The following is a 26131-nucleotide window of genomic DNA, read 5'->3' on the forward strand; positions in this document are numbered from 1 at the left end:
AATTAAACATTACACAACTGTAGCGTAGCACTTAAAGCATAACAAACTCTGCTTGCTAGAGCTGTGTCCCAAATCTGCACAAGCAGGACTTACAGTGTGACGCTTGTGTGAACTAGACAAAACAAAGTAGACAAAGACAAACAGTAGAACTTTTAAGGTGCTGTTGTTGTACACTATTCTCCTACGATACATTTCACAAAGCTTCTTGTAAAAATAATAATAACTATTTGCTGATGAAAGAGCTGGAGAACAGCTTAAATACGACTACTGGACAATCGAAATACACGGCATTGATTTTCTAAAGACAGTTTGATTGATGTCTGATGCCACATTTGTTTGTAATAAATAGCTGAGAATGCTGGTTTCCTCTAAATCATTAGTATTTAGTATAGATTTGGGGCAAGGCTTATAAAAACTATCTTGAGAGTTTTAACCTGTATGTAATCGTAAGTGTTCTGCCACGTGTGCATGCTCTGTGTGGAAATATCTCATTAGAGTGGAATTGCTGCAGAAATGACTTTTTATTGCCGTCTTGCTCTTTTACTCTTAAAACGACACAAACTCGTTTAATCCAATGTCCCTTTTATAACTGGGTAATCATTGAGTTACAAGTCCAGACAATGTCCTGACATTTTCCAGAACGCAGCAGGAGATTGTCCAGGTCAGGAGTGTTCACAACAACAGGAACAATTCCAGAACATTCAGGCAAGGGCTGGCGTCTGGGTGGAGGAGACATGACGTATACATTTCACTGCAGAAAAGCAGTAATGTTGAAAACAATAGCAATTTGTCAGCATCTTTTCTATTCCTTCACTTTCACATCCATTGTTCGTTTCAAACATCACAACACGCCCACCCGCTCGCTCTATTCTTACATGTGCTCCCTCAGACATTTTACTCTGGGCTTGCGTTTTTCACATACAGCCCCTCTGGAAAGTTTCAGGAAAACAACCAGAGTGCAGCTCTATATTAATGTTGTATAACCTTGATAAAGAAAACAATTCAGCTGTTGTGTTAACACAGTAATCTTGGACATGAAGTAGATAATATATTCAATGCTCATACTCAATGTTGTAATATATGAGAGCTATAGAGAATGAGTAGTTTTTTTATTAGTAAAACTAATAAGTAATCAACTTGGAAACTGTGAACATGACCAAGTGAAGTCTGAATGGACATACTGTATTAAGAATGTGTGTCATTGTTTGGACTCTCGCTCCAGACTGAATCCAGCAGAAATAACAAATCACACAGCGTAAAAACAAGCAGACCACCAAGTCATTGTGATCACACTTGTTCCTCATGCTTCTGCAATAGACAGCCGAATGCATGGTTTTTAAAATCCACTTTCATGGAAACTGTACGTCATGTAATGTCTGAGTGCAGCTTATATCTTAAACTATGTGCCTGTAAACCTGCTTTTATATTTTCTATAAAAGCCAGAGACAAATCCTCTGAATACTGAAAATATTGTTGTGTTTCTGTCTGAGTCCTGGAATCTGTCGCAGAACTTTTCAAGAGAAAATAAATACAGAGATTTTAAAATGGCATTGTGTGTAATAAACATGAACATGTTCACTGTGGTGACATCAGAAGAACAGAGCACAAGTTTGGGTTTTATATTAAACATGAAAATATTTGACATCTTCAAATGTTATTTTTGCAAGAAACAAAGTAGTTTGAGTCTCTGTCTTCCTGCCACATTATGTATTTGTTATTGCAGGAGCAGACACGTTATCACCTTCCTCCGTCTTCTGCTTCTTGTGTCGATTTCTTTTCCTCTTCTCCCCCTCCTCCGTCTTCTTCAGGGGCGGCGTCGGCACTCCTTTCTTCTTCTTCTTCAGGCAGCTCAGAGGGTTAGGATGACTCTGTTTCCTCCTCCTCTTCCTCCCTCGCCTCTCTCCGTCCTTCTGGCCGATGCCCTGCTCCTCTTTCAGGCTGCGGATGCTCTGCTGCTGGGCCGGGCTCACCAGCTCCCCCAGCTGGACGGCCTGGACATGATCGAGAGACCCCTGGCTGGGTTTGTCCAGCACGATGGTGTTGGCGATGATGTAGAACAGAGGAACGCCCGGGATCTTCTTCAGGCCTGTGGTCAGTGAGTGGTCCTGGAGACGACACACAAAATAAAACAGACCTGTGTAAGAGTATGTCACGTTTACACATGTTAGACATGCTCTATTTGAGCAGCTGCATAAATAAAATAAGAAATTAACATAAATATTGGCCGATATATACTGAGAGGTGTTTCTACATTAAAAATAACTTTCTGCAAACTGTAAACAAAAAAACTGCACATACTATTACATGTATTAAATATATATTACATACATTACAATTTCCTATTTTGTACATTTCCTGGTGTGTTTATCGAACCCTCACGTGATTATGACTTTTACTGACTGTCTCCTTTGCTGCTGTACAACGGCAAATTTCTATGTCGTGAGACTGAGATTAATTATTTTCCATCTTTTGTAAACAGTGCTGCTATTCCTTAAATATAACACAGAATCTGAACCCCTCTGGATCTCTGGCTGGTGTTCGAGTGTGTGCAGGGGCTCATAGTATTAGCACGGTGTTCACCTGCGTGGCTACAAAGTAGTGGTGTGGGTTGCTCTCCCCCAGCATGGACAGCAGACACTCCGAAGCAGGAACTGGGCTCTTGAAATGAGCACAGTTCCTGACCTGAAACCTCTGCAGGATGAGTTTGGCTCCGTACAGCTCTTTCCCCAGAGTCTCCAGTTCTTTCAGTGCACAGCTGAGACACAGAGACACGGGTGAGTCACAGGATGGGAGGAGGATGGTGGAGTACATTTATGTTTAAAAGGGAGATAACTATGTCATGTGACCCACTGACTACAAACCTATGCTTCATTGTACTTCTATCCAAAGACTAGTTTCTGAAAAATAACTTGCTGAAGTGAAGTCCACTCACTTGGTGGTGCACAGCTGAACCTCCCCCATCAGGTACTTGGGCATCTGCTCTTTAATCTGGATCTTGTTCTTCAGAGCCGCCTGGCAGAAGGTTCCGTCGAGGAGGATCTGAAACGGTTGCCTGAAGCTGAAGTTGTATTTGTAGAAGCTGATGTTTTTCTTGGCTTGTTTCTGTCTCTTGATCTTCATGGTGGCGGGAAGGTGACGTCACAGCGCGGGTAACGTCTCCCTCCTCTTCAGTGGATATAAATACACGATGTTTTAAAATGTTGTGCCTCAAAGTTTTCCATGCAGGTGTTTCGAGGAGTCGCTGACTACTTTCAGCGTGGCTGTTTCTGGTGTACACAACATGCACGCCGTCCCTACATTCTCATGTCTCCGACCGGAAACAAAGTACACGGCAAAGGTTCCGGGTGTTTGAAGAAGTAGTCCGACCGTCCAGTCATTTCTGTTTTATTTTTTCGTGTCTGATCAGGTTCCATTAAAAATGAATATACATTTGTTTTTATATATAATCATACATAATCTAATTTCTTAGAATATTTAATGTTGTGTATAAAGTGGTGATCAATTATGAGCTTAGTAAGAATTATAATAAAGTAATATTTACTTTTTACTCATTATATATATATCAATGTGTTTGTGTGTATGTGTACATGTATACGTATGTGTTTATAGAAACATATATGTTATATATGTATAATATTTTATGATTTACTTTGACTTCACAATGTTTTAATATTATTATTATTAATGATGATACTCATAAAAGTCCATCAAGACTTATCTGTACTTTGTATTATGGGCTTACTTTATAAGTAATAGTAATATTAAGTCATATATATATATATATATATATATATATATTTGAATTTGTTATGATTGGACTGAACAATAATAATAATGTCAGAGGCCATATTATGAAGATTCATATTATTATGGTTAGTATCAGTATTCGCAGTATAGTAGTAGTAGTAGTATTATAACGTGGGTGTTTGTATCCGGTCCTCGCCGCTTGTTTTCCCGGAAGCGGAAGTCTTGTTTCGGGGTAGATCTGCAGCAGCAGCGCCTCCGGTCGCTCCGGTGACACTTGTCGTTGCGTCGGATCAACCGTCAGCTTCTCGTCGGCTCGGGCCCGAGTGTGTTGGGTCAGGTCGGTGCTTTACCTTCCGTGGTTTGCTTGCACTCGCAGCATTATGGCGGCCGCGGATCCCCGGTCCTCGAGTGACGGCGGGCCGGCCAGCAGAGGAGGATTCCCGGGCGGGGAGAGCCGCGACGGTGGAGGTGGAGGTGGAGGTGGTAGCAGCAGCGGCGGCGGCGGCAGCGGGGAGGGAGAACGGGACCGGGCCACCTTCGAGTGCAACATATGCTTGGACGCTGCCCGGGACGCGGTCATCAGTATGTGCGGCCACTTGTTCTGGTACGAGCCGGGGAGGAGGAGGGCAGGTTGATGTGTGGTTGTCCGTGTGCAGCTCCGCCGGACCGGAGCGTGGTTTATAGCCGTGTGATCGGCCTCCTCTTGCCGTCACTTGGTCTCATCTGGCGGCGGTTGTTGCACTGTGTGTGGTTCATGTGTGTTAAATGACACAGAAGGATGCAAACAGCTAACAGCTGTGTTTGGACCGTTCTGTCCGAATGGAGGCTGATCACATTTAACCTCACATGAGATCTGCTCTGGTGTTGTGAGGGATTTAATGACCCAGGTCTGATCGTGGCAAACTGTCTGATGTAGGTCAGAGGTCATGACTGCAGACACACACACACAGACACACACACACACACTCTGTCACACATTAATCTTCCTGTTTCAGGGTGTTGATCATTTGCAGCGTTCACGTCAGCTCCCTCTTCAGTCATCCGCAGCAGCAGCTACAGCTCAGACAGGTTATTTCCAGGTTTGCAGAAGAGCTGAAATGATGAGTTGATAAATTCATTGGTTATAAGAAAAGCACAAAATGGTCTCTGGTCTCTCAGATGGGAGGAAATCTAAAAATGTCAAATCGGGAACTAGGAACTTGTGATGCAGATATGTGTGTATCAGTATGTCGCCTTGAATAACGCAGAGTTACACTTCCACCAAGACCCCTTACGGAACCACTTTAAAAGTCGATAAATCCAGATTTTATTTGCATCTGCACCAAATTGCACAAGTGCATACGTGTGAGTCGTACAGTTTGTCCCCCAGGCAGCATGTTTATTTTTCAACTGTCAAGTGTCCCCGCTCATTAGGTAAACAGATAAGTCCATAATGAACGCAACAGCTCGCTGCTCTTAACTTGTGATTCTAGGTCTTTCTCTTACCGTGGTGTTGATGAGGTCTTGTGCAAGCCTCAACCTTGTGTTTAGTGTGTGTGTGTGTGTGTGTGTGTGCATGTGTGCGTGTGTGTGTGTGTGTGGCTCATTGATGAGTCAGGAGTGGCTCGTTCACAGGACGAGGTTTATGTGAGATTAGGGCCGAGAGTGTCTGACTGGAGTCCAACCTATAAACATCAGAAGTGAAATTCATAACAGGCTTTGTTACACTCACACAGGAGAAGATGTAAGTGTGTGAAGCTGTTGGCACACAACAAGAGTTTTAAATGACAATGGTCTTGGTGGGTGTGGACCCGAGACTGTAAATAAAGATGGCCGACGCCTCTCCTCTCCCTCCCACCATCCAGAGATGAAGCCACCAGGGGACGATTGAGTCGCTTTGGCTTCACTTTTTGGGAGCTGTCATGTCGTCCATCTTTATCTACAGTGTTCATAGGTAGGAAGGAACGCAGAAGAAGCCAAGAGAATTCCCGTTTTTATCAGCAGCATCAAACTGTCGGCCCGCAGGACAATGTCATAAAACCACTGACGTGTTTGGATTAGATTATTTTCTCCAAACCATCTCTCAGGATCGTATGAACACAGTCAAACACAGTGACATGTAGTATGTTCCTGTCAAAAATAATAAAACAGGGATTTACTAGAATCAAGAGTTGCCTAACTGGTATCTTCTGCTAGTGTCCACCTGATATTAAAGTTATATTTCAAGATTTGATCCACAAAATGTTTCTCTCAATGGTTGATCTGCGGGGGACAGACGGTTTTACAGGCACTGTCAGTTCTTGCTGTCTCATCGACGAGGAGACGGTTCTTTAGGAATCTCAGGTTGAAAATCTTGCAGAGTAGCATGAAAGGAATGAGGGAGAGGAGCGGGGAAGACAAGTAATTCGACTTGAAGTGTTCACCACAGAAATTAAGTTAAAATGTTCTCAGTGTTTCAGTGGCAGCACGCAGTCAATTCGATGTTTTGTTTCTCAGTAAAACTCCATATTGTATCAAGGAACAGTGAAGGGACCTTAGTATTGTCCAGTTATGTTTTAATCCTGATGATTTTGTTAAGAGTGGATCAGAGAAGTTGTTTCTGTTGAAAACCTCTTACCCTCACGTGTGCTGTTGCTACACAACCATACATTGAAGCTCCCTTGTTACAGGCTGATGTCACGTAGCTGCTGTGTTACCCACGTCTCTCTCTCTCTCTAGACGTTTGTGCAATGTGATGAAACCGTGATGATGAAACTGTCTGCAAGAGATAAAAGTGCTGCCTCTCATTCTCAGCTTAATTAGACAAATGTACGTAAATAAATGAGTGTGTGACGTCTTCACAATCCTCCAGAGCAGACCTGTGTGTGCCGGACGCACAGGCTGCAGGGGACAATTCTTCACCAGGACTCAATGAGAGCGTGTGGAGTTAGAAGCAAGAGAATGAACACAGAGCAAAATGGAGTTGTTCATTAACAACCAAGCCAAGAAAGTGAAATGTTAACTTACATCAAACCTACGAGACAAATCAACAATCGTACAAAGTTGGAATCACGTGCTGTCTTTATCAGCAAATCCACACGACACAGATGTGATGAGTTTTGCCACATGTCTGAGCCGTCGTTATCTCGTGACCGTTCGTTCACACTTGGGTCACATGACGACACCTGAGCCAACAACAATCATTGATTAAGAGCTACAGAGTAGACGAGGGCCGAGCAGCACAAATAATATAGACTATTACATTTTCTTCATTGCAACATAAAAAATAAGCTATAAAACACAATTGATCATCGTCATGTGACATTTTTACAGATTTTTATCGATATTCACTGATTCAAATATATAGAATTTGTCCCTGAGACATTTCTGACCTTCACCTACGTCTGGTGAAGTTTGAACCTTTACAACTACATGAAAAATGTCCCTGAACAACTGAGAACAAAACACACACACTTCTCTGCTCTGCTGTTGACATTTCAGATACGTGTGCTCATGAAAACTGAGAGTGAGACTAGTGGGGTCGGGTCACACATCTCAATCCGTGATGACACTTAAGGAGGCGTGTGCACGGCTCGCTACAGTCGGGCTTAGCTTAAACGGTGCTCGAGCCAATTATTGGAAACTAAGCAGTTGTCCTCAGGTCACGGGAGCTGCGCTATACGTGTGGACACATGTTTAATCCGAGCTGAATGTGTTACGTTAACTTAGGCCCTGCGCTTTGTTCGGCTCTTTGAATCCACAGGAATGTCATTCTATGATCGCTGCTGTCACGCTCACGCTGCACATCCTGAAATGCGTGTGTCTGTGTGTGTTCTTCACACTGCTCACGAGGCCGGGTTTTGTTTTCCGGTGTGTTTCGCTCAGCTGGTTATTTTTGGTGTCTTATGAAAGTGTTTGAGAAACGAGTCCCGCCTGTTCCTCTGCATCACCTGTTCTGCAGCTGAAGAAGAGACGGAGACGTCAAGAACGAGGCAAAGACACTTGAAAGGAAAATTGAAAATCTCAAATAGTCGTTTTCAGCAGTTACACGTGTTCCTAGGAATCTTTTATGGATTTAATCTTCTCAGGCAAAAAAGACTTTCATGAACACGCTCCATTTTATTGTTCCATGTAGAAATGCAAACTTTATCTCAGGGCTGACATTACATCTCGCTGCAGTGTGTAAATAACTGAGGTCTCTGGGCAAAGTGAAACAGATAAAATGCAAGAAGTGCTTACGGGGCCATGGTGGAGGAATGATTGTGCGTTCATGTGGTGACGGAATAATCAGAAATCAGTTACCAGCAACATCTCGGAGAATTGGTGAAAAGATAATGCAAATGCTAGAAAAGAGAGTCGGACCTCACAACTCCACCTTCCACGGAGCACGTGAATGCACAGTGATAGAGAGAGAACTTTCAGACTTGTATGTTAGTTTTGTTAAATTAAAATCTATAAACAAAACACTCCCAACATAATGTGTGAAAAGGAAACTCACCCGAAGCCGATTTATTTGCATTTCGGCACAAAATCTGTGCAGTGTTTGATTCCGAGAGCCATAAGTTTAGGATGCAGGAATATTCACTGTGTCGTTGTCCTGTCTCCTGTGTTTCCTGCCAACTCCCACAATGCAGCAGCAGCTTGGCCGGGCCTGTAGCCGCTCAGGCAACAGATGGAGCCAATTAATAGAAACGATGGGGAGCAGGAATCAGATTAATCAGCCACAGGTTTTCCTAACCAGGTGGACTTTGGAGTGATGATGAGGAAAATCTGACACCAAGAGATTTTTATCGTATCCAGTGAAATTCATTTAATTAGTTTAATAAACTGGCTGAACAGGAATATGACTGAAGCTATATATATATATGTGTGTGTGTGAGAATGTAAATTAATCTTTCCTCTCTGTCTCCCTGCAGCTGGCCCTGTCTTCATCAAGTAAGTATCCCTCACTATTCACTTCCTCACATGCACAAGTTAAAAAGCGAATACACCCAAATTCTTTTGTTACTTTCACTGAACGCATCACAACTTGTCTCATTCGGGGTCATAGGTCAGTAATAGCGGCAGATAGAACCGGTGGACACAACAGGAGTGTGAGCGAGTCAGGGTCTGTCAGTAAGTTCTGTCATCAGAGGGATGTGATGTAAGCGCAGCGTTGGAAACTACACCTGTCAGCTGACTTACTACAGCTTAAACATGCTAATGCACTTAATTCCAGTTTACTGCCGCTCCCTCTGCTCCTCAGCCCTGAGCCCAGTGGAGCTGCACTTCGCTCAGTGAAGCAGCGTAAGAACTGTGGCGGTTCACTTACAGATCAAATGTCATCGTTAAAGATCTTTTTAAAAGTTTTGATTTGATGACTTTGCGTCCAGAGAAATCTTTTAAGTGCATGAAGTAAATGACCACTTGGCTAAATCTGGAAACAGTAGACCGTAAATAAAGATGGACGACATGACGGCTTCCCTGAACGAAGCCGTGGAGACTCGATTGCCACCTGGTGGGTCGCTGCAGTATAGGTCATAAACCCTGCCTCATCCATGTTAATGGATGGGACATGGGCCAAACTAAAAAGTGAAAGTACTCAAAGATGTCTTCTGTCGTTTTAGGTAGAGATCTCATCACACTGTTTATTCAAGTGTTCTGATAAGTTTGTTTTAATTAGTTAATTCATGAATTAATATTCAGGCTTTATTTCTGTTTGATGAGGTAGAGATGTGTCGTCGATCTGTCCGTCTATGTTTGATGTTTACACTGATATTTAGACAGTAAAGCTTGGTTTCCTGAAGGAACTCAATAGAAAGAAGTTGATCTGATCTGTCCTCTGAACATTTTGACTCTTCTCCTGTCTCAGTGGTTGGAGACGAGGCCCAACAGGCAGCAGTGTCCTGTATGTAAAGCTGGTATCAGCAGAGAGAAAGTAATCCCACTGTACGGCAGAGGGAGCTCCAGCCAGGAGGACCCCAGGTACACTGAGTGTGTGTGTCCTCTGTGTGTTTACATGCTGGCTCTGCAGTTTCTATGCGAATGAACCGTTTCTGTCGTCGTTCAGGTTGAAAACTCCACCTCGGCCTCAGGGACAGAGAACAGAGCCAGAGAGCAGAGGCGGGGTGAGTCGGTTTCTCTTCACTGATGATGCTCCAGAAGTGAATCAAGGCGTTTCTCACTTTTCAGAAAACAAATGATCTTGTAACTTAAAAAAAAATCTCTTTGGTTTTCTCTTTGCACAGATGTTCCAGGGGTTCGGGGACACTGGCTTTCACATGTCTTTTGGCATTGGTGCTTTCCCCTTTGGCTTCTTCACCACAGTCTTCAACACCAACGACCCCTTTCACAGAGCAGGTAAACGCACCAGGTTGTGGCTCTAACTTTTCACCATTACTGTTTCTTCCTTGTAGTATTTTCTGTAACTAAGTTGCAGAGTAGACAGATCTGTTTCCTTTTCACACCATCACGCACATTCCCACACTGCAGTAAATACATCCTTTGTCTTCTCTTCCATCAGATCAGTACACAGGTGATCACCAAGGCAACGGTAACCTCAACAACGGCAATAACAACTGGCAAGACTCCCTTTTTCTGTTCGTGGCCATCTTCTTCTTCTTCTGGCTGCTGAGCGTGTGATGGAGGGCAGGATGGATGGAAGGATGGATAGACAGAAGAGTGGATCAACGGGAGGGAGGAGTGCAAGGAATACAAACACACACTTAGCTTGAACCACAGACAGACACATACACACACACACACACACACACACACGTGTTACATTTTCTAGCAGGTGTTGAACTTGTGTTTGATCCCCAAATGAGATGACAACTACAGGAAATTTGGTTTTCTCCTCCACCTGGAAAAGGTGAATTTGTTTAAGGAACCTCGGCCCCGACCACCTGCTTCTTATATCGTTTATGCAAGAAACACTCGATGAGTTCGTGTTGCACGAAACCCAAAATCAGTCATGTTAGCCCTCTCTCTCTCGCCACACACACCCGTAGATATATGCACACAGAACAGTACAGTTGGACACTAAGGGACAGTATTATGTGACCAGAGTGAGTTACAGAAACGTTTTCTTTGTGTGTGTGTTAAACTCACACGGGGGGGGGGGGGGGGGGGGGGAGTCCAGTCAGTGATTCATAGTTTTTTTGCTTCCCTCCCTAAAGAGTCAGTTTGTTCCTTTAACACGGAGAGGGAGGCATGTTTTGGAAAGTTTCAGTCAAAACGGGAACACGGGGGAGGGGTATGAGATTGCATCGTAGTTGCCATAGCAACTGTTTCTCACTCCGTAAAAGGCCAAAGAGTCACGCATCAGTCACACACACGATGTCAGAGGGTGAAAAACATAATTGGATCATTACGTGAACAAGTTGTAGCATTTGCGACTTGCTCTTTAACACACTGACATGAAATAGCACAGATGGATGGATGCATTTTTATATACTTATGTCTTAACAACAAAAAAAAAACTGCCATTGCACTGTGAAGTCATTCGTAGGTAGAGCCGTCTCAAAGGTTGGAGGAAAAAGTCGGCACACAGCTGACGAGCAACAGTTCCGTTAACTGAGCCCCAGTGTGATTCTAAAATGTAAAACACTTCTGTCACACTTCTTTTTTCTGGCTGTATGTGTCCGAGTGAGCGTGTGTACATTATATATTTGTATATATGAATATTGTAAATGCTGTTTTTACGTGTTTGACTGGACGACCAGCCATGGAGGGCGACGAGATGTGCGAGTAGGTCTCAACATGCTTTTGTAAAGCGAGAAATCATCCGGATCCTGGTTTCCATAACTCCTGTGTTTTATTGGAAAATAAAATAAAAAGTTAAAAACCTGTTCTCTCATAAAGTTAAATAAATGTAAATGACAAGAGCGAAAATGTTTGTCCCTCCCCGTCAATGTGAGAATGGTTCAGTTCATTTGTTCTCTTGAATTTCACATCGAGAAGCTCTCGTTTCAGATTTCACACAGCAACCCTGAACAGCCTCAAATGTTTCGACAGGTTTTTATCACACATGCAGCAGTTTCCCTCTGCACCACGTAAACACATTGATATGTAGAATCAGTTTAGTTCCTCTTCGACAGTGTTACTCTATGAATCAGGTCTGTGGCACGATCGCATTCACACCAGGGTCAGGAATTAAAGATACAAAAACAAAGTGGAGGAAGTCACACTGAGCGAGTTCTGACAGCAAAACCAAATGTAGGAGATTTAAACGTTCACTTTTCTTGTTATCTACATTTTGATATTAAAAGCAGTGAATTAATGCACATCAAGACAAACAGAGGAGTAATTGACGTTATGTGGAAGTGGCTGAATTCTCCTTTTACTGGTTTTCCTGAGCGTCAGGTGACCCGGGGGTAACCGAGTGAAATATCATTGACATGAAGTGCAAAGGTTACAAATGATGTCATGTTTACAAATGTATTACATTATATTTTAATATTAACAATCGGAACACGTTAAGAAAAAAAAAATGTGCTTATACAACTTTAAAAAAAAATTACAAATACGTAAAAATATATAACGTGAAACAATGTTTCTACAAAGATTCATCTGAACATATCACATGTTGAGAATCCAGCGTAAAAGACTTTCAGTAAAAGATTAAAACAAGGTCAAGAGATAGACTTGAGATTTCTGAAGGATATATTGCACTTGTGTCTTGGGAAGGGGATGTCAGTGTCCATGATGATTGACAGGTGGTCAGAGAGATTAGAAAGTGCAAAATTAGACAACGACAAAGCCGGAGCGTTAAAACTAAGGTTACAAATGTAAAGATCCTGAACTGATCTGTGACACAGTGACGATGTGGTTTCATGAGGTGAAGACGAGAAAAACAACATCGTCACTCTCCTTCTTCAGCTCTTTTGGGTTTCTTGTTGGATTTGTTGAGGATCTTCATGAGGTTTTTGGACATGAAGTACGGCTTCTGTAGAGATCCGTCGTTACGCTCCAGGTCCTCCACTGTAAGGGACGACAGTCACAGGGGGACAAGTTGAATGAGGAGACAGACCCAAGAGATTTGGTTTCTTGTAGAATTATTAAATTAAAAATGTTTGTGTTTAGTCTATAAACTTGACACGTTAAGGCTCATTAATGCGTTAGATGTGTATACAGAATGGACTGAGCCTTCTGGCCTCACTCTTCAGTTTGTCTGTGTTTGTGCACGTCTTCTGGAAGTTTACGGAAAAAACAGGAAATAGAGCAGTAGCACTGGAAATCATGGAGAAGACAGGAGACGAACAAAGGACACGAGGAAGAAATTTCATTCACTGTCCACAGCCCTCTAGTGGAAGGATGTGGGCAGTGACACTGCGAAATGAACGTATCAGCAGCAGCACACATGAGCCTTTAAAATGTTGTTAACCAAGGTTATTCGTACTTTTTCCTCTGAAATATTTCATGTGAACATTCAGGTTTTTATAAAACTCACAGAAGCAGAGGAAGAGTGTGTCAACACACATGTTGTACACACTGAAGAATCCATGAGCGATGAAGTAGCTGCCGAACACCACGGTCTGAAAGAAAACACGACAGGGTGAAACACAACTAATGTGATTCAAAGCAACTTTCAGTTTGTCTGATGAATCTGAATCTGACTCACAATAATTGGCATCCAGTAGTAGTTGAGGGTTTCAGAGCGGAAGGTGCTGCCCGGGAGCAGAATTCGTCCGGAGAAGAAAAAGAAGGACAGTACACCTGGAAAAAAGAGTTTGGATTGTGACCAGGCCCGATCCTGCATTTGATTCTTATCAACCTGTTTATCAATGACTCAAAGAATATCTTCTTTATCACTATTAAAAAGTGTCTATAAACAATCTTCAACATGCAAAACAAGCTTCTCTGTAGTTTTCTAAGATCCTGTCGTCATCCTTACCCACGCCTCCGACCACCAGGAGCTTCCCGAAGAGCAACAGCACGTCCGTCACTTTATCGAGCACCACGACCCTGAGATGATAATCAGACGAACACAGCACTTCAATGAGTCTCGAAAACACACACAGTGTTTCCCATGATATATGAGTGAGGATAATTTAGCATTAGACAGTTTTACTTTTAAATAAACTGACAGCTGAGTATATATATCCATGTCATGGACAGGTCATTACACAGAGAGAGGAAAACTTGCAGTGAACACAAACCTTATAATGTTCCTTAAGAGCAGCATGAAAGCATTTTTGGCAGAAACACAGAAGTTTTTCCCATAAATTGCGATCTGTCGAGAAAAGAACCAATCACCTGGTGTTAGGAAACGCTCTACATGACACAAATAACATTATATATGAATATATACACTTACAGTAGTGTGTACATTTGTGTTACTTGTTTGTTTTTTACAGAAGAGACAGTCAGACTTAAGGTCTAGAGGACTCATAAATGTGGGACCATCATCATTCCTGCTGCAGCACAAAGAAAGAGGAATAACATGAATGTGTTCACCATGATGTAAGCGTTTCTGTTGAGGAACTTGATGCACTTCTCCAGACACCAGAAGCAACACTTCATGCAGCACAATATGAAACGTGCGACTGGATTCTGCGCCCCTGGAGGACAAGGATGTTGTCATCAATGCTTTTATTCATTTGATACAGTTTGACTTCAAACACTGTCTTTATTAAAACGAGGTTCATTGGCTTTACCTTTTGTTTTGTGGTCAATATATTCCAGAAGAATCCTCACGACCTGCACCAGGGTCAGGATCAATGCACCGAATGCCAAAGAGCCAACATGGTACCTGACATATAAAGAAAAGTCTCACTAGTTATATGACAACTTAACTTACAGAAGAATTTATAAAAAATCACACAGATTTCAGTCAGTGAGTCTGGTTCCCAAACTGTTGTGTAAACTGTAAACTGCAGGTCTAATGTGCCCCCTAGTAGATAGAGAGGGAACTGCAGCAGCCAACACGTCCTGTCAATTAATCTCTACTGGAGTTATTGTCTCTTTTTTGGGGTGAAACATTTAAATAGCTGCAGGTTTTGAAAGTGTCACTGACAGCTTTGTAGCAAAGAGAAGAAAATCATCATCACACTCCACACGCAAAATCTGTATTTACCTTTTGTGGGACGCACTATAATCATGTCATCAGGAGAGTTGGACGAGACAGAGACGAAAATGGCCTTGATTTTATGAGACTGACACTTTTATTGTCACGTGGATGTAAGTGATGTGTCGGCAGCACGTCAACCTACCTGAGTGAGCGTATAAAGCCGCCGCACACGGGGAACATGGGGATATCATCTGGTTTGTTGAAGGCCCAGTAGTAGGAGGCGAAGGCCCCGGCCAGCGTGCACTGCCCCAGGGCAATGACAAAGTTAACACACCAGAGAAAGGCCACCACGTTGTAGATCTGCAGATTGAAGATGTTCCTCTGTAAGAGACCCTCGTTGTTGTATTTGATGAAGATGCAGCTGGCGGAGGGGCAGCCTGGGTAATCTGACGAGGTGAAGTTCTGAGAGCAGGAGATGGAAAAGTGAACGACTCATGACTTCTTAGCTCGAGTGACTGGACACACAAAGGTTTTGAGTATCACATTTGATCCTCATGTTCTGTCGTCTCACCCGAGGGTCACAGTCCTCTGTGCCATTTACACTCTTACAGTCACTCATCGAGGAGTTGAGAGCCACAACTCTGTAGATTGGACTTCCTGAAGTGGCCAAATATCTACGTACATTAGTTTAAGGGAAGAACTGATACTTTTGATTATTGAGGTTATTGAATGGTGTTTTATCAACAGTCCGTGTACAAATACCTATAAAGTACATACAATTGAAGGATACAAAGCAGTTGAGCCCCAGTAAGTAACACACACCATCAGGAGGACAAAGGTGACCAGAGGGTACAGCAGTGCAGACATCATGTGACTGATTGCCCTGTGAAATATGAATGCACACACACAAATCAATCTGAAGGTACACTCACACTTCATTTGTAGTTTTCAGCGAGTGGCAAGGCTGCGTAAAAATGATTCTTCTTGATATAATAACAAAACCACTTCCCTTTAACGATTCAGTAAATATTCAAGATAAAGTTTAACTCACTTGCTGGACTCCTGGATGAGAGCGATGGCTATGCGGATTCTGTTTCGCAGGAAGATGAGCGTCAAGAGGATGATCGCCTCCAGCACAGATACGATTATCACTGAGGAGGAGGAAGAGGAGGAGGAGGAGGAGAAGGAGGAAGAGGATGTCCTGTTTAACCACACACCAAACTCACATGCAGCCTAATTACTAGAACCTAATGTGGAAGAAATCTCAAAGATACAGCATCTTTGTTCTAATGCATTTTTTTTTTACTGATCCATCTTTCCAACACCCACTGAGGTGCCTGAAGTCCATGCACAACATAAACATCACTAAGCTTGAGTCAAATTGGATTGAAAGCATTTTGAACTCACAGAATGCCAGCCAGGTTTCTTGGACTTGTAGATAAACGTTGAAGTTGGTGGTGAAACCGATGTCACTGATGCTGGCGGACATTTTCTTGTGGTTGTCATACTCCCAGTAGCAGTGATATATACCTACAAGACAAAGGCTCCAACAACTTAGGCTACTTCAAACAACACCACATCTGTTGTCCTAAAAAAAAACTCAAATTAAAACATAGGAACAGAATTTTCGAGCTTGATATAATCTCCGTCTATATTCATCTACAAAGTTCTTCTTTCGTCAGCATTATGTTTCTCAGCTTAAGGACAGTGTTCAAGGAAATACTGCATTACTTTGTGACCTCATTTCTAAAAAGAGAGTTTATTTATCCTGCGTATAAATATACAACTGCATGTGTTCCAGCAGTTCAACTGAATTCCCAAGGTTAAAAAACTGTATTCTCTGGTGGAGGGGCGGCGTATCGCTCAGCGGGTAGAGCCGCCGCCCTAATGAGGCAATGCCTCAACCCGCAGCGGCCCAGGGTTCGGTTCCTCCCCCACTCTCTCTCTGCACCCCCTTCACAGCTGGCTGAAAAATATACACATTTTTTAAATGTTCTCTGGTGGAGAAGTTTACCATAAGCTCCAGCTCCCAGGACTCCTATGATGAGCACCCATACCATGATCGGAGCAGTGAATCTCAGCAGGAGCAGAAACAGCAGACTGACCACCATGGCTATGACAAGACCACTGAGAGGAGAGAGTAAGAGAAGGAAGACAGGAAGGTGGACAAGAGGGGAATGGACAAGGACAAAAAAATATGGTTTCAGAATAAAACGGGACAAACAAATGACAGAAGCCTAGGTCAGATGCTACAAATGAAAGGTTAATGTACTTTAAAAATAAGAGCATGGGAATCTATGACCTGTTTCTAATTTCTATTGGTATGTTTGTCAGTAGGTGGCAGTGTGAGCCGAGTTCTGAAAGGCAACTCACAGGAGGATCCACGGCCACGAGGAGGCAAAGTCCTCAAAGATTCGGACACCGATGTCTCTGGCATTGAAGCCATTCACAATGTCCCTGATGAGACACAAAAGTCAAGTGAGCTGTGACTGCGACAGTTTTCCCTTCAGTACAACAGTACAGGTGAAAAGCAAAGGGACAGAAACCAACCCAGTGAGGAAAGTGTTTTCAAATACAAAGAAAAACACTTCAATACAAAACTGTTGAAAACGAGAGTGTATCGGAATTTTGTGTTTTCAAAATGTAGTTTTCTTTACTACAGCTCACATGGTGACCACAAAGATAAATATAACCCCAGACACAGAAAGAGATGAAGTAAACTACACATTAATGTACTACTACGACTACTACTACTACTACTACTACTACTACTACTACCACTAGTACTACCACCACAACTATTCTAACACTGCAAGTCCAAAGAAAATGCTTCACACTGCATCTCTGTGTGTAACTGAATTACACACAGGAACAGGAGCAACTACATCCAGCTGCTACACTACAGGGAATCACAAAAAACTCATGAAGCTACCGACCGTGTTCTGGTGATGAGGAGAAGAGAGTAACAGGGTTATTTATGTGAGTTAGTTAATTGCAAACGTTATTTTTTAATTGAAGATGAGGTCTGGGTCCGCTGCATCTTACCCAGTGCCGTTCATGATGAGGTCGACAGTGTAGTTAACCGAGGAGGGCAGACCTGGAATATTTGAGAAGTCCGCAGGGATATTGGCCAGTTCTGTGATATCAGGCATACACCGTCCCAGAACTAACAGCAGAGAAAACAATAAAAAAAATCCCAACTCAGCTTAAAGTCATTATGAATCATCGTTAGATCTCATGTTTAGCGGCAGTTAAATTATTTCATTTTTGTGTGTCTGAGCAGATGCAATCACCAGAGGTCGTAGGCATGTGGAAGTAAGGACACAGCTCCTTCTCCACGATTTCATTAACACTCTGTAAAAATGTAAAATGATCGTGTTAAATAATAACTGTTTATTTCAGGAACAAAAAAACATCGATGTAACTTTGGTGAGTGGGTGCAATCTCCTGTGAGGTTTGTGCAACTGTCAGTAAATCAGTTAAAAAGACTGAGAAGTCATTGAAAACCAGCGTTTATCTCCAATATTCAGAAGGAAACTTGTAAAAATTTTGGATTTTAAGCAGGATTCTGTGAATTTGTTACAGCAGCAGCTCCTGTGATTCAGGAAACCTGGGATCATGGGTAATATCCACCGCTCAGTTGTGTTTCAGTTCAGTGAGTGAGACTATGCTGTCAGAGCAACTTTGAACAGATTTAAAGGCTTGAAAACCACTTAAATCAACACATGAGGCAGCAGAGGGCGCTGTTACTCCAGGAACAGTTACACAGCGGTGCTTTAAGGAATTTCACACGTACTGTAAATGGCAGCACAATCGAACTCACCAGGTCAGTAGTTGCCAGGTCTAAAGATGGCACACAGAAGCTCTCATTGAAGACACTTGCTGGTGACACACCTGGAATATACGATGGTATCGCCACAGCCCAGAAGGTAGACGGACATTTCGCCACACAAACCTATGAGCAATGATTAAAAAAAAGCTAATTTCTATCACACTGGGAGAGAAAAGTAAATTGTTCAATCCCATTTAAAACTCTAAAACCCAGCAGCCTCCTCTACCTGTGTGGTTGGACACTGGAAACCATTAAGAGCAGTTGCCATGACATTGACAGATGTGGCACATTTGAGGATGTTAAAGTAGAAGGCGTTGGGTTTGTCTCTAAAGGGGGAACACAGAGTTAGTTTGATTTTATAATCCAGACATAGGCATATTTATTCCATCTAATATATGTAAAAAACTAAAATCATATGAAAAGGTAAGAGCAAGATTAAATTACTTATTTGGTCCGATGCCACAGAACCACCCAGTGGAGTTTCTCGGATAAAGAACGTGCCTGGGATCACCATAGAGCCACGCTGATAAGCACAAAAACAAACACGTGAAAACAGCGATAAGAAGGAAAGAAAAAAAGTCAATGACGTAAAGGATAAAACTCTGGGAGCTTCTCACTGTACTGTAGCTGAACTACAAATGTATTTTTGTCGACTCGTATTTAGTTTTAATTTCATATTATTCCGATATTTTTATCAACATATTAACTATAAATCTAAACAGTATAATTTTCATGTCAGTTTGTGAAATAGTCTTATGTGATAAAAATATCTGCAGTGGAAATATAATTAATAACTTTTCAGTTCACATAATTTGATGCAACACTGACAATTCACAGCGTAAAATTATTAAAAAATACATCTTTGTCTGACCACAAGAGGGCAACAGTCACATTTATTTATAACATTTGTTAATGAGGAATAAATCCAGTCCCTCGTGTATCAGTAATGACCTGTAGATTCCTCCACAAAACAAATCCACCTCAGCCAGCCAGTGATTTTGATCTACATGAGGAAATAGCTGCTTATTACTCGGCCGCTGACACACATTACTGCCTTCACCTATTAGCCCTCTGTTGAACCAAGATAAGAGCCAGGGCTCCGAGTGTTGGAATGAGTTTGATAACAAAGCAATAAAGAGCTCACAGCTGTTTGTATACAACACACAGCAATGAAGGCTTCATTCAATTCAAGAAATGTAGAAACTTGAAACCTGTAATCTACTCAACATGTGAAATCTTTAGCTCGGAATACAGGGAACAAATAATATCTGAGAAAGAGGGGGAGAAAACCTAATGCTAAAAAATGCAAACTAGTAAATCAGCAGTGGAAAGTAGTGGAAGCAGCTGGATCGAGTACAATCCACTGAAAACCCTTCATCTTGGATGGTGTTAGATAGTGACAGTGTATATTTTCTGCTGTAACTTGATGTGTTTGGTTCATGCAGGATTTGTCCTTGAGTTATCTGGTGAGGTTATCTGCCTTTCACTGTGGTGTTGTGGGATAAACCAGCGAGGGGTGAGGGGAACCACTGAGCTGTATTCAGACATGTCTTGTGGAGGATCTCTCCAGAATTGGGTCAGGACTTCTCTGCAGTTTGCCTTTCACACACAGACAACGCAGCAGGAGCTAAGTTAACCACCTGCTGGAAGCTGCTTCCTCCTGAAAGAGTAAACATGGCAGTGGTATTGATCCTCTCATTGAACTCTCTGCAAGAAAATAACTAACCTTGTTTCCCTTAATACTGAGCATGAGTAACATGTAACAGAAGGTCGCTCCTACCTAACACCCCGACCGCTACGTAGCCGAGGATGACGGCCATGAACAGGATACAGCAGACGATGTCAGTGCAGCCCCTGATGAAGAGGAACAGAGACAGCAAGTGAGTTTCCTGAGCTTTGCATTGAGGTTTGCCTTGAGGGGGATCAAATGTGATGCCATCAGTCAACAGTAACCTAGCAAACACAACAGCTTTGCAAACCTGAAGACAGAAAAAAGTGCACCAGAAACCCCACAGCTGGAAGATTTGGGATTGATTTGGGTTTAGTTTGGGTTTAGTTTGGGTTTAGTTTGTGCTGGTAGCCACTGAGACAGATTCACCTTTTCTGAATGGGTCCTTTGAAGTTCGGGTCAAACTGAGCCGATTCTCCTGGGGAAAGAAAAAAACAAATATTCAGTCTCATAAAAGTACTTTGACCTTTACTGACTAGTGGTTAAAAAGGTAACTTCCTTGTTTGGTTGTTTTTTTAGATTATCGAGGACATATAACTTAATCACTTGGATTTGCTATCCTGAAATTTCACCTCAAGAGATGAGTCGATAAGATAGTGGCATTAAATCAAATCGTTAATCATTAAATAAAAAATGTAAACTTTAGGAAACCAGGGATCTGTGAACAAAGGTTGTTGCTGTTTCCAAGCAATAAAGAATCTTCTTTGAGTTAATGAACAGATTGAATGACGACACATTTTTAGGGACCAGAGACGGAGTGTTCTATGTTTTTACGGGTTGGCTGCTCACCAGAGCTTTACAATATAACAAGTATGTCAGAGGCAGCTAGATTACAAGAAAGAAAGCTCTCACTATTGTTTCCTGGAACAGAGAGTGCGAGACACCAGAAAGAACACACAATGAAATCCAGTGACACGACAATGCTTCCATACTAAGTAGAGCAATTCACATGTGTTACCAAGGAGGTGATGTTTTCATTGGTGTTTCTCTGACTGTCAGCAGAATTACACAATAAATACAAAACCAATTTTCTAGAAACTTGGGCAGAGATCAGGCAGGTTTCGAATGCTCAAACCTAAGAGCAGGTTAAATCAGGTGCAGACCTCGATACATATGCAATGTGGTGATTAAGTGGCCGTGGTGGAGATGTGCGTTCTCTGAGTGATGAAAGTACAGAGAAAAGGATGCGAGTGGAGGAGCAGGATTTCACTGCGAGCTCACATTTGTTTGAATGAAATTTGAATTCAAATGGAGGCTTTAAGACAAGTGAGAGACACTGATTGGAATTTGGATTTGTCAGTATGAAAAACTTAGAATAGATTCTCAGCTGAAAATATTCCTGTTGAAAATTTCCAGATCTTTGCGGCTCAACCAGCCTCCAGTGCATTATCCCGACAGACAGGAAGAACACAGGAGAATCATTCAAATGAAAAAAAACAAAAAAAGAATCTGACAATTCTGATCCACATCAATAAAAGTATTGATGAACACTTCTTGTGTTACTGTGGAGTTTGGTTTGAGTTTGTCAAATCACTGTAATGTAAAATGTGTTTTACTGTTCTGGGGATTATCCTGTTGCTCTGGAGGTGGTGAAGTCCTTGTCATTAAAAACTGTTTCTCAAGTATGTGTAATGATACAGCAACACTTTTGCATCGGCTCTTCAGTGTGATGAGATTATTAAGAACGTGCTCTGGTCATTTGATCGGTTCACATTCATCAGGCAGCTCACCAACGATAAACGTTTCTCACTGAGGCTGGAGCGATGTTATCTGGACTGGCATGTAATTTGAATAGGAGCAAATGGAAGCTGTGTCAACACTGCCAGCAGACTCTCACTTCAGGATACAAGCAGGATGCAGAGAGTCAGTGTCTATTCCTAAGACTCACACAGTCCAATACACAGGCCGGTAAACAAATGTAGCACCAAACAAATGAAAACACAGTTCAAATTGAACTCTGGAGTAGAGGGTTCACTCTCTCCAGAAGAAATATCTGATGTGGATCATACATAACATAAAAACAAGTGCGTGAATGCAAGTGGACAGAGGAACAAGGAAGAAAAAAAACGGATCAAACATGTCATGCCAGCAGTGTCAGATTTCAGCTCTGCTAGGATACCGCGGTGAAAATGTCTGACTGTGCAGCACACATAAAGGACTTCTCTGTTTTTATGCTCTCATCAAAAGTTGTCGCAACCCTTTAAACCTTCAAACCTTGAACCCCACAAAGGTTTGCTTTTATTACTGGGATTTGCAAAAACCCTACATGACAGCGGGGGTGAGGGTCTTCAGTTGAGCTTGGCTAGAGAGGAGTGACACAGGCCAGGGAACTGGTTTTCTTTTGTCTGAGTCAAGTAACACACACAAACGAATTATTCGTGGCAAAAAGCAAAGACACGGGTCACTTGACTGAAAGATAAGTGATTGAATATTGTACAGGCTGTGTGGTTTATGGACAAGCCTCACCCTCTCACATATGTCCGTAAAAAGAAATGACAACCTGGTTAATTAGTATCGAAGCAAAGAAACAAAGCCAGTCAAACATGCAAAGTCGTTTCAAATATACGAGGGTGAGGGACGTGACTGATCCGAACGTTGAAACTGTTTTGTGACTCCTGACTACATTTGTGTTTAACGTGTCAACAACTTGTACTGTCCACATACAGAGGACATGGTTAGAGTAGAGGTGCAACTAAAATTAAAAATGTTACTATGACCAATATATGCTTAACATGACGTTTTCAAATTATTGGACAAAAACCTAAAGATTTAGTTTATTATCATATGATAGAAAAATGCATCAAATTAAAAAGCAAGGCAAAGTTTGGCATTACTGCTTGACAAACATTAACTGATTCATCTCTGAATAGTTATAGTGTCTGTTCGTGTATTCAGTAAGCTGTCCACCAGTTCATGGCTTTATACATTAGCTCTATTAAGTAGCCTGTGTTTTAAAAATAGGACCCCTTAAGCAGCGTTTTGGCAAATTTTCTGGTCAATGATTTGCTGCAACAGTTTCCTCATGCTCAGTGTCGACACTAACTTGCAAAACAGGAAAAATCAAGCAGGTTTTAAATGTGTAACTTGCCAAACGCAACCAACCTGAGACACGTGTGATCAAAGCCTCATCACCCGTTAAAAGGATTTTTACTTCAGAATCTGAAATACTTTATTGATCCCAGGGGGGAATTGTGTTTGTTACAATCGCTCCATGCAAGAGTGGAAATATAAGCAGATAAGATGAGAATAAATATATCTCCTCATGTAGGCTGGTAGAGAGGAAGCAGGAGGCAGATTCCTAATTAAAAAACATGGTGATGCGTAAAAGGAGAACATGAATTTACATATAAAAAGAACAGAGGTTCAGTTGTCACAGTTTGGCCACGGTAGGTAAACAGTGACTGACACTAGTCGTCGCCTTATTTCTCAGGAGTTATTTGAGGAGCCGTGAAATCCGACTTGATATTTACTCCCAGGGAGGGTTTGTTTTCTGGAGCCCTGTGAAACCTCCCAGACTGTCAATAGACTTGTGACTTCATCGATATATCAAACAGGACAGACAGTCAGGGATCTGCTGTACACACAACACAAAATCTTCTCAGCATCATCAGCAACAACAGACACTGAACTACAAGTTACTTCTCACAGCAAAAATGATCCATTCAACATGTTACTGCCTTGAGATAAGCAGTAATCTGTGCGTATCACAACAGCGACCACTCAAAGACTCAGGGATTCTGAGGTGATACAAGAGGTGAATAATTGATTTACATAAAATCAATCAGCAACTATGGAGATAATCATTGAAGTGACATCCAAGCAAAAATACACGAGGCTGTCCTGCTGGCTTTTCTTACATTTTATAGACAAAGCAATCGGTTAAGAAAATAACTGGAGTATAAGTTGTTAATATAACAATAAATCCAATGTCAAAATAAATCAAAGATCAATCTTTACCATCTTCTGTCACATTCATTGTCTAGTGGGATGTTAAATTAGATTAAACCAAGCTTTATCCTCAGCTTTCATGTTTCTAATTGTATGATTTAACATATTATCATTGAAAATCAATCAAAGATTTGTTTTATTTCTTTCAAATTCACTTAGATACACAAATCCAAGCTGCCCGTTCATTTCAAGCGTTGCTGTGTTTTTAGGTCAAGTAACTTGGCTGATCAGACTCGTCTATGAATGTGACATAAATTGATAAGTGGTTTGTAAAACAGTAAAACATGTTTGTACACGGGCAGCGTTGGCAAACGACATAACAAGAGCACACACACCTACAGTTAGAGGTGAAGAGCTCAATCACAAACGTTAAAGTTCCAGTGTGTAAAACTTAGGGGAAATTGATCTATTGGCAGAAATTGAACATAAAATAATCTCAGTTATGTTTTCACTAGTGTGTAATTATCTAAATTGTCGCAATTGTATTTAAATACTTCACATTAACATTGATTTGTTTTTTTACAGTAGCCCAGACTGGACAAACTAAACACCTTTTGAGTTGTTAAGACGATACCACAGGTTCTCTGTCATGTTTGGAAGGGGGGGGGGGGGGTTCTGACTTTCATTCTTCCTTTTCATATTGAAGCCAGTCAGACGCCATATGAGATACGGATTCAGCTGCAACATGCTACTTCACCTTTAGATGTCTCTAAATTCTCGACACTGAACCTTTAATTACGAGACAAATGGAAAACAAATGGATGATGACAACACTGGACTTTGCACCTTCAGGCCAGTGACACGTTCTCAATCAAGTATCTCCCACTGCACCCTTTTTTATTTGTGGCTGTTGTTGTCTCTGATCTCTGCCATGTAAAAGACATAAAACCAATGTGACGTTAGCACCGTGGATCTAAATAAACTGCTTGTTATTTGACTTCACATGTGAATTAAAACTGAACTTTGTAACCTTGATTTAAATAAAGTGAATCTGACCAAGCATTCAAATCACAGTCACACTTTTCAACGTGAACACAAACATCGAGCAGTTTCTCTAAAAAAACATTAAAAGTGAACGAGGCGGTTTAAGTTTTGTTTTCAGGTTCCGGTAACTTAACTCACCGGGGCCCCGGCGGACTCACCGTACTCAGGCTCCGGGCTCTGCTCCTGTTTTTTACCCATGATGACTCCACCTGTCCTCCGTCAGCTTCGGAGCTCAGCCTGAGATCGAATCCGCAGAGAAGTCCTGATGAGAGGCGAGAATCCGAGCGACCATCGTAACTAAGGGAGGAGGGACATCTTCCTCTTCCTGAGGCGCGTTACTAGGCACTGACGTCACCCGCGCACCTGCCCAGGGACGCGCACCTGCACCGATCGAGGAAAGATCGTCTCCCGGTGCAGAGGAGTCACTCGTGGAGGAAATGTCGCGAAGTTCACCAACCACTACAGATGTACAGACACCACATTATATTATATATTTATTTTCTTATATTTGATTTTGCAATTTTGATTTTATTACTCAAGTTTTATTCTATTCTGTATGTTTTGTATTTAAATATTTCCAGGCTTGGTTGGATGGAGCCTGGGACCCAAGAGCTCCATTGCCAGCTGTGTGTGATTGTTGTGCACATGACCGAGCCTTGACGTCTTGAAATATCATATATAATTATACATAGTACTTGAGTTTTTCAAGTTTTCAAGTTTTTATTTCTTTCTCATATGCAAGTGAACACAGGGTCAACGGTAAAATGGAAAGGTGTTTGACGAGAAGGAACCGCTCAGCTCAACAGAGCAACTTAATATAAAAGAAGTCAAATACAACACCACACAAAACTAAAACTATTTACATCCAAAGGGGCAGTAAACGTTGAACACTAAAGGCATTTGTGAATGTTGTTTATGGCAGTTATGAAATCCAGACTACAAA

General features: G+C 41.8%; 3 protein-coding genes across 3 annotated transcripts; 1 reads left to right on the forward strand and 2 right to left on the reverse strand.

Annotated features, from left to right (window-relative positions):
* Positions 1–502: 502 nt before the first annotated feature.
* Positions 503–3962, reverse strand: utp23 (UTP23 small subunit processome component). The gene is made up of 3 exons (XM_020102443.2): positions 2933–3962; positions 2581–2755; positions 503–2105 (listed from the first exon to the last, which is right to left on the reverse strand). The coding sequence occupies exons 1-3, from the start codon at positions 3118–3120 to the stop codon at positions 1704–1706; spliced, it is 765 nt and encodes a 254-aa protein (XP_019958002.1). The 5' UTR covers positions 3121–3962; the 3' UTR covers positions 503–1703.
* On the forward strand, positions 3962–11577 carry rnf5 (ring finger protein 5). Its single transcript, XM_020102444.2, has 6 exons — positions 3962–4351; positions 8622–8640; positions 9557–9669; positions 9755–9812; positions 9933–10044; positions 10208–11577. Exons 1-6 carry the CDS (start codon positions 4128–4130, stop codon positions 10324–10326), a joined length of 645 nt encoding a protein of 214 aa, XP_019958003.2. The 5' UTR covers positions 3962–4127; the 3' UTR covers positions 10327–11577.
* Positions 11128–25534, reverse strand: slc44a4 (solute carrier family 44 member 4). The gene is made up of 22 exons (XM_020102435.2): positions 25347–25534; positions 20626–20674; positions 20308–20381; positions 18972–19050; positions 18754–18853; positions 18519–18650; positions 17989–18049; positions 17741–17861; positions 17069–17152; positions 16710–16822; positions 16103–16225; positions 15747–15846; positions 15486–15578; positions 15267–15369; positions 14898–15157; positions 14343–14437; positions 14143–14246; positions 13845–13918; positions 13580–13650; positions 13307–13401; positions 13136–13220; positions 11128–12666 (listed from the first exon to the last, which is right to left on the reverse strand). The coding sequence occupies exons 1-22, from the start codon at positions 25384–25386 to the stop codon at positions 12548–12550; spliced, it is 2175 nt and encodes a 724-aa protein (XP_019957994.2). The 5' UTR covers positions 25387–25534; the 3' UTR covers positions 11128–12547.
* Positions 25535–26131: the final 597 nt, after the last annotated feature.

The sequence above is a fragment of the Paralichthys olivaceus genome, chromosome 20 (assembly GCF_024713975.1).
Source record: "Paralichthys olivaceus isolate ysfri-2021 chromosome 20, ASM2471397v2, whole genome shotgun sequence".
Classification (NCBI taxonomy): Eukaryota; Metazoa; Chordata; class Actinopteri; order Pleuronectiformes; family Paralichthyidae; genus Paralichthys; species Paralichthys olivaceus.